The following is a 9,698-nucleotide window of genomic DNA, read 5'->3' as shown; positions in this document are numbered from 1 at the left end:
CCCTCAGAAGCAGAAAGTCACCGCTGCCGCACCGGCTACCGCCCCCGCGTCGGCTGTCGCCTTCCGCCACCTTGGCAAGAAGCATCGTAACAGCAGCTGTCCCACTTTGTCGTCTCTGAACCTTCGGTCTAATCCGACCAACCGCCACGTCAACCCTCAGGTCAGACGAACCTCCCTCCATGTCATCCCTCAGCCGTCTAGCAACCGATACTCTACGCTGGCTAATCTCCCAGACTCTCACTGAGCTCAAAGCGGGGGGCGTTGCCCCAAGGGGAGGCGGAGCACCATCATCCACTGCATTGCTTCAATTGGACAGAATCGGCATCGGTTCCGTACACTTTGCATTCGTGTACTTGTCTTTGGATCGCGAAGGCACCTCTCGGGATCATGCTAAGGGTTTTCATGTCCGATTACTAGAAAATAAGTCGCATGATACGTTAAAAAACTAGTCGTCAATTAGTCCTGGAGCAGAATTTCTTATTGAACTATTCAAACAACATTGTTGCCCAAACTTGTGGACGTTGTGGCGGTTTTTGATGAATGACACAGAGTCCAGCTTTAAGGTTGCTGGTCAGATGCTGACATTATTTCTAGATCAAATAAAAGCTACTGATTTCAAATCCTTTTTTATTAAGGACGACAAAGGTTTTAACTTAATAATAATAAAGCTTCTCTTAAAAACCCTTAATTTTTGAAACGTTAAAGCTGATATCTGGAGTTTCTGTAAAATCTACATTTATGTATCATTCTTTAGAAATTCATAAAAATACCTAATCAGTCTTTGACTATGTTCTACTGCTGGTGGTCATTCATATACATTCATGTATAGAAGTCCCGCCTTCGTCCTATAGACCCCTATACAAATGGAAATGATCGCCAAGTGCTCCCAGCCAATAGGCTTTGACTTCCTGTTTTTGAGACTGTTAATCAAAGTGAATGATGAACTGTGCACGTAAACAAGGCTACGTGTCACAACATCAAACATGTAAATATGATTTTTGGCTCTTATTTGACCCATATATCAATGTGACCTCGTTATGTTCCGCGATGCGCATGCAGAAAAGTAGAGGCGTGGCTTCTAGTAGATTGGCAGAGGCGGTGGGAGGAAGTGGAGCTGTTTAGGGCGGGACATTGAGACGTTTCTCAGAAACTCCAGATATGAGCTTTAATGTAAAATATTAGAACGTTCCTCGTTGAAGAACTTGTAGAAGAGTGTAAAAAGTATCAGCAACATAAACTAGTTTAAAACGCTTTTTAAATCTTTTATCGTTAGTAAGAATAAGAAAGAGCAACTATTCACCAAGGACAGAAACAATGTATTATATGTACTGTATATAATGGTATAAAATAAAATAATAATTACGCAATAAAAGTGAAGTTTCAACCGATTTCAACTAATTTGGTGTCAAATTGTTCAACTTTTTGCTCCCATCCATTTACATTGGAACTTTATAGCCATTCTTCAACTTTTTCAACCTAAATGCTAATATTAAGCTATTGCTAGCTTACTGCTATTTCTAGGTGAATATTAATGCTAGGTTAGTGCTAATGCTAATGTTATGTTAATGCTAACGCTAGGCTAATGCTATTGCTAAGCTAATGTCGTTGCTAGGTTAATGCTACGCTAACACCAGGTTAATGCTATCGCTACGCTAATGTCATTGTTGGGTTAATACTAACTATAGGTTAATCTTAATGCTAATGTCTGGTTTACTAGTATTATACTGGTAATGCTAATGCTAACATTAAGGTAATGCTAACGTTAGGTTAATGTTAACGCTAGGATAATGCTAAAAATAGGCTTATGGTAATGATGGGCTAATGCTAACACTCGGGTAATGCTATTATAAATGTTATGCTAATGCTAACGTTGATGCTAGGTTAATGCTAACATTAGGCTAATGCTAAACTAATTATTTTTTGATATAATCTTCAAACTTTATAAAAAAAAACATAAGACATAAAGTTTAAACATAAGTGTAAATGTGTAGCCATGTGTGCACATCTTTAAAATGTTCTCTTTTGTTGTGATATTGTACAAATGTAAAAATTGAAGAGAGATTTCTTGGTATGTTGTGAATGCTTTTTTATTTAGTGTGTAGCTGGTAATGGTGCCCCATGTGATAAAGGTTCTCAACCCCTGGTCTGTACAAATATTGATTATTAGTTGTGATTGAAGTGAGAAACCTGCTGTGACCTCCTTCCCTTTATCTACAGCTGTTGGGCTTCTCATCATTATATTAGGGGGCTTGTCCGGGATCCTTTAAGTAACTGTGAATTAAAACGGCTTCATTTACCCTTTTATTATAAAATGTTAAACTATTGATTTTTTTTTTGTGTTTTTAGTGTCAGTTTGTTTTTCTGTATTTTAATCTTTGTGTTTATTTGTTGTTTTGTGGATAAAAGACATTTAAGAGTTTAATCACAAACTTACACTTTTTTTGTGATTATTATTTCTTTAATATTTGATCATTTTTCTATGATCATGATTTATTGGTTAATTTTCACCACACACACTCACAGCGCCCTCCTGAGGCCATGAAGCGTCACTGCGGCGTCCCTGTCAGTGATAAGAGCCTCAGAGTGAGAACACATCTCAGTGTCAGTGTCTCTGTCTGTAGGTGAAGATGCAGCTCGCCCCCCCACTTTGCCTCCTCATGGGTGAGTTTTAACGCACTTTTCATTTCTTCAAAATCTCTCTTTTTAATACTGGACAAGTTTGTATTTTAAAGTTTTTTTTCTTGTTCTTTTTTGTTTTTTTTTTTTCTAATGAACTTATTGTTTTAACAAAGAATGAAAAATGGAGAATTAGGTGGAAAAATTTATAACGAGAAAACAAAAAAAACTAAAAAAGAGGAAATGATGAGTGAAGAAAATATATTAAATAAAATCAATAAATAAACAGGAAAAAATCATTACAATAATGTTATTAAAGATAAAAAATAGAACAACAAAAGGAGCGAATAAATGACTAATAAAATAAGTAATTGAGCTAAAGTGAAATTCATAAAAAGTAAGAACATTAACGTCAGCATTAGAATAATGACCAATCAAAGCAGTAATAGTGTTTTATTCTCATTTTGTGTGGGTTTTTTTTTTTGGTCAGTTTGTGTATTTTTCTTGTAATTTACATCTTTTGCTCATTTTGTTGTTTTCTCTGTTTGCTTTTTTATTTTTGAAATATTTTTTTTCAAGTTCTCTTGTCAGTTTGCATATTTTTGTTTTTATTTTGTATATTTTTTGGCCATTTTGTGTTCGTTTTTGGATAAATTTTGTGTATCTTTGTAATTTTGAAAATACTTTGCTTATTTTGTATATTTTTGTTTGCTTTGTTTTTTTAAATATATCTGTGTATTTTTGTCATTTGTGTGTTTTTTCTGTTCATTTCATGTATATTTAAGTCGTTTATTAAATAAATCTGTATTTTTTCTGTATTTTTTCTCTGTTTTGTGTATTTCTCTGTTTTGTGTATTTCTCTGTTTTGTGTATTTCTCTGTTTTGTGTATTTCTCTGTTTTGTGTATTTCTCTGTTTTGTGTATTTTTTGAGTATAGTTTGAGTATAGTTGTTGACGGTGCTCTGACAGGGTTGGTCATGTGATCACCTGGTGACCCTCTGTCCACAGCGTGTCTACAGGTGAATCCAGACCGCTCCCAGTTCTTTCGCTACCAGTCGTTCAGCTTGTCCTGCTGGGACCCGTTTAACTCCTCCCACTGGAAGGTGAAAAGGAGGACCCAGGGGGGCGTGGTCACACCATGCTCCTCCCCCTCAGGCCCCACATGCGTCATCAGGAAGAGCTACGAGTCTGACAGCGGCGTTTACTGGTGTGAGTCAGGAGACGGACGGCAGAGCAACAGCGTCAACATCAGCATCACTGGTAATGAACCAGCAACATTAGTAAACCAGCAACGCTAGTAAACCAGCAACATTAGTAAACCAGCAACATTAGTAAACCAGCAACGCTAGTAAACCAGCAACATTAGTAAACCAGCAACATTAGTAAACCAGCAACATTAGTAAACCAGCGACGCTAGTAAACCAGCAACATTAGTAAACCAGCAACATTAGTAAACCAGCAACATTAGTAAACCAGCAACACTAGTAAACCAGCGACGCTAGTAAACCAGCAACATTAGTAAACCAGCAACATTAGTAAACCAGCAACATTAGTAAACCAGCGACGCTAGTAAACCAGCGACGCTAGTAAACCAGCAACATTAGTAAACCAGCGACGCTAGTAAACCAGCAACATTAGTAAACCAGCAACGCTAGTAAACCAGTGACATTAGTAAACCAGCAACATTAGTAAACCAGCAACATTAGTAAACCAGCGACGCTAGTAAACCAGCAACATTAGTAAACCAGCGACGCTAGTAAACCAGCGACATTAGTAAACCAGCAACACTAGTAAACCAGCGACATTAGTAAACCAGCAACACTAGTAAACCAGCAACATTAGTAAACCAGCAACACTAGTAAACCAGCAACATTAGTAAACCAGCAACACTAGTAAACCAGCAACATTAGTAAACCAGCAACACTAGTAAACCAGCAACATTAGTAAACCAGCAACACTAGTAAACCAGCAACACTAGTAAATCAGCAACGCAACCAGCAACATTAGTAAACCAGCAACGCAACCAACAACATTAGTAAACCAGCAACGCTAGTAAACCAGCAACATTAGTAAACCAGCAACATTAGTAAACCAGCAACATTAGTAAACCAGCGACGCTAGTAAACCAGCAACATTAGTAAACCAGCAACGCTAGTAAACCAGCGACATTAGTAAACCAGCAACACTAGTAAACCAGCAACATTAGTAAACCAGCAACACTAGTAAACCAGCAACATTAGTAAACCAGCAACACTAGTAAACCAGCAACATTAGTAAACCAGCAACACTAGTAAACCAGCAACATTAGTAAACCAGCAACACTAGTAAATCAGCAACGCAACCAGCAACACTAGTAAATCAGCAACGCAACCAGCAACACTAGTAAACCAGCAACGCAACCTGCAACATTAGTAAACCAGCAACGCAACCAGCAACGCAACCAGCAACGCAACCAACAACATTAGTAAACCAGCAACGCTAGTAAATCAGCAACGCTAGTAAACCAGCAACGCAACCAGCAACATTAGTAAATCAGCAACATTAGTAAACCAGCAACGCAACCAGCAACGCTAGTAAACCAGCAACACAACCAGCAACATTAGTAAACCAGCAACGCAACCAGCAACGCTAGTAAACCAGCAACGCAACCAGCAACGCTAGTAAACCAGCAACACTTAGTGTGTGTTAGTTATGTTAGTAACTAACTAACTATGTAACTTATTAACTCAGTAGTAATAAAGTGTTTCTTTCTCTGTCTGTCGTGTGTCAGATGACCCGGTCCTCCTGGAGGTCCCTGTCCTCCCGCTGTCACAGGGCTCCTCAGTGACTCTGGGCTGTAGAACAAAGACTCACGCTGACAACAACAGGTTTGACTTCTATCAGAACAACCATTTGGTCTTCAGCGGGAGCGTGGGAGAGTGGACCATCAGGAACGTGTCCAGGTCCCATCAGGGACTGTACAGCTGTGCTGTTTCAGGAGGACGGACGTCAGCGACCAGCCCTCTGACAGTGGACGGTGAGGAGAACATGCAAACACACGCCATGTTTACTACATGCAGTCACAACTGTTCAGTCTCGTTACTTAGCGTTTCTGTGTTTCCAGCTGCGTCTGAGCCGACGCCTCGTCATTGTTCAGTGTTTACCTTCAGAATGCTGAGTCATCTGATTGTGGGAGCTCCTTATCTGATCTCCACCGTTCTGCTCGCGCTCGTCGTCAGAGACGGGAACAGAAACACAGGTACGTACGACGTTCCATTGAAACCAGAACATACACAACCAAGATCTGTGGGTTCATGAGTGGAAAGATACACAATTACAACAAAACCATACAGAAGTGAAAATCACTCACATACACTATTAGATTCATTGATAAAACATATGTTTAGCATTTAAAATAACAATATTATTATTCATTAAATAGTTATTATAATATTACAACCTCTGTGAAGACCCCTTATGTTTTTCTTCTTTTTTTATTTTATTTCAAAAGTAAAACAAACAACTTTTTTTTCTGTTCAAACGGTTACAATGACTCATCTAAATGTATGTACTTCAGCTGACTCAGCATAACGTGCACAGTGCATTGCCTTATGTGTTTGTACGATTGTTTTTAGGCACGTTAGCATCCACAGGTTTATTTAGAACATTCAATACATGTTCTAATATACACCAGTGGTTGGACTGATGACATCATCAACAGTGATGAGGTCAGAGTTTTACAGAAGTTCCACAGTGTGGATGGGACAATGAATGGGACACGTATTCATTTGTTAGCATCACTAAAATATAATCACCTGTTCCAGGTCACATTTAGACATTTTTCTGATATGTTTTTGTCCAAAAATGTTTAGAACTTTTTAAGTGATTTTTGCTGACACGCAGACTGATGAACGCAGTTTAAAACATAACCTTTCGCTCTGTGTGTTACAACAAAAACACACAAAACGACAAGAAAAACATACAAAATTACAAAAAACACACAAAAGAAAAACATTTTATTTTTCATTTATTTTACAATCGGCCATAAAACCTTCCTTTAGTTACTGGGTAACTAAGCAACGCACTAAGTAAATATGTAACTAACTAGGTAAATTATTAACTAGGTAAATAAGTCAGTGTGTAACTAAGTAGTAAACAAAGTAAACTACTATAGTTAGTTACATAACTAAAAAGTAATGACTATGTAGTTAATTACCTAGGTAAGGAAGTAACTAACATAGTTAATTAATTATACATACGTATATAATGTTTTTAATTGTTGCAGTAGTTCACTGAGAAATCCTGTTCCTGGACTAGTTCATGACTCGTCTTAATCTGTGATTAGTCGTAGAAATGTGACCAGAGCAGCTTTTGTGTCTGTTTCAGCTGCTGGTGTGGTTACAGGGAGGAGTCAGAGGGTCGTCACGCACACTGTGGTTTAACTGGTGGAAAGGGGCGGAGCCTCCACACTACCTCACACGGCGTCTTCAGCTTTAGTCCAAACCACGGTTTCCTGTGTCCTCGTTACAGGAGCCTGACCCGTGTGCTGACGTGTCATTTCTGAGAAGAAGAACCATGTTCCACTTATAAAGAACAAGTTTTACTTATAAAGAACACGTTCCACTTATAAAGAACACGTTCCATTTATAAAGAACACGTTCCATTTATAAAGAACACGTTCCATTTATAAAGAACACGTTCCATTTATAAAGAACACGTTCCATTTATAAAGAACACGTTCCATTTATAAAGAACACGTTCCACTTATAAAGAACACGTTCCATTTATAAAGAACACGTTCCACTTATAAAGAACACGTTCCACTTATAAAGAACACGTTCCATTTATAAAGAACACGTTCCATTTATAAAGAACACGTTCCACTTATAAAGAACACGTTCCATTTATAAAGAACACGTTCCACTTATAAAGAACACGTTCCACTTATAAAGAACACGTTCCATTTATAAAGAACACGTTCCACTTATAAAGAACATGTTCCACTTATAAAGAACACGTTCCATTTATAAAGAACACGTTCCACTTATAAAGAACACGTTCCATTTATAAAGAACACGTTCCACTTATAAAGAACACGTTCCATTTATAAAGAACACGTTCCACTTATAAAGAACACGTTCCACTTATAAAGAACACGTTCCACTTATAAAGAACACGTTCCACTTATAAAGAACACGTTCCATTTATAAAGAACACGTTCCATTTATAAAGAACAAGTTCCATTTATAAAGAACACGTTCCATTTATAAAGAACACGTTCCATTTATAAAGAACATGTTCCACTTATAAAGAAAACGTTCCATTTATAAAGAACATGTTCCACTTATAAAGAACACGTTCCACTTATAAAGAACACGTTCCACTTATAAAGAACAAGTTTTACTTATAAAGAACACGTTCCACTTATAAAGAACACGTTCCACTTATAAAGAACACGTTCCACTTATAAAGAACACGTTCCATTTATAAAGAACACGTTCCATTTATAAAGAAAACGTTCCACTTATAAAGACCATGTTCCACTTATAAAGAACATGTTCCACTTATAAAGAACACGTTCCATTTATAAAGAACACGTTCCATTTATAAAGAACACGTTCCATTTATAAAGAACAAGTTTTACTTATAAAGAACACGTTCCACTTATAAAGAACACGTTCCACTTATAAAGAACACGTTCCACTTATAAAGAACACGTTCCATTTATAAAGAACACGTTCCATTTATAAAGAAAACGTTCCACTTATAAAGACCATGTTCCACTTATAAAGAACATGTTCCACTTATAAAGAACACGTTCCATTTATAAAGAACACGTTCCATTTATAAAGAACACGTTCCATTTATAAAGAACACGTTCCATTGATAAAGAACACGTTCCATTGATAAAGAACACGTTCCATTTATAAAGAACACGTTCCATTTATAAAGAACACGTTCCACTTATAAAGAACATGTTCCACTTATAAAGAACACGTTCCACTTATAAAGAACACGTTCCACTTATAAAGAACACGTTCCACTTATAAAGAACACGTTCCACAGGCTGCTGCCACACATCTAGTCTGGTGGACTGTATGTGTGGTTTAGGTGGAGAACCTGTCACATTATACTTTAGTTCTGATTGCTTTCACACACGCTATTTGCTAAATGCACCAAACTATCTGAACAACGTTATGCAGGTGAAGTCAGTCACTGATTGGACAGAAACGTAATTAATTAATAAACACAATGAGTGTGAAAATGTTTGTGACGTGTCTGTATGTGTGCTCCTCCATATGGTTCTCTGATATTCACTAATGACTTATTAGACACATTTATTACAGACTTTACATTATTTAACACTTTATAAACAGTGTATATTTGTGGAGCTTGTGATTGGATGATTTTTCATGATGACTTACGTGGTTCCTTCTGCTGTGGTAGACGTTAAAATATCAGTTATTAATCTAACAGAACGTGTAACTGTGTCACATCCTGATGGTCTTTATGAAAATAAACTCTATGTTATATTTTATAACATATTTACACCAGTTCTTAGTTTTTATCACCAGAACGTCTTCATTCATCATCTCTGTTCTGTTGTTTCTGAGTTTGTTGCTGATGTCAGCACTAGTTTAATTTAATTTAATTTAATTTAATTTAATTTAATTTAATTTAATCTGGCGAGAACTGCCACTCAGGACATTTCAGGTGCAGTTCTCACGAGGCTAGTGACAGTGTTCAGTTTATAAGGCATGTTTTTATTTATGAATCTTTCATTATAATTACATTAAAATACAGGATATTTATGGGTAAATACAGGAGTTTCCACAATAAGATCCATAACAGGTATGTTTATGTTTATTCCCCCTTAGTTTTTCTCTTTCTCATGGCCCAACACAGTCGCTCACTGAGGAAATTCCCGGTGTCCCCGACCGCCAGTCCGCCCTTGGTGTGTGTGCGTGCCTGTTGCTGTGGCAACAGTGTGTGTGTTTGCTGTGTTGCTGCTGCTGTTCTGTCACTGATGGAGTTGCTCTGTAAACATATTGTTCTTTAATATAAAGTTGTATATTTGCTCCTGGTTTATTTCTAACATGGTT

General features: G+C 37.1%; 1 protein-coding gene across 1 annotated transcript; it reads left to right on the top strand.

Moving 5' to 3' along the window:
- The first annotated feature begins 6 nt into the window (after positions 1–6).
- On the top strand, positions 7–8,864 carry LOC114460590 (low affinity immunoglobulin gamma Fc region receptor II-like). The gene is made up of 5 exons (XM_028442501.1): positions 7–2,661; positions 3,625–3,876; positions 5,387–5,632; positions 5,720–5,854; positions 6,982–8,864. Exons 1-5 carry the CDS (start codon positions 2,628–2,630, stop codon positions 7,035–7,037), a joined length of 723 nt encoding a protein of 240 aa, XP_028298302.1. The 5' UTR covers positions 7–2,627; the 3' UTR covers positions 7,038–8,864.
- Positions 8,865–9,698: the final 834 nt, after the last annotated feature.

This window comes from Gouania willdenowi, unplaced genomic scaffold, assembly GCF_900634775.1.
Source record: "Gouania willdenowi unplaced genomic scaffold, fGouWil2.1 scaffold_51_arrow_ctg1, whole genome shotgun sequence".
In the NCBI taxonomy this organism is placed as follows: Eukaryota; Metazoa; Chordata; class Actinopteri; order Blenniiformes; family Gobiesocidae; genus Gouania; species Gouania willdenowi.
The sequence above is the reverse complement of the archived record's forward strand: the minus strand, read 5'-3'. Positions and strand labels throughout refer to the sequence as shown.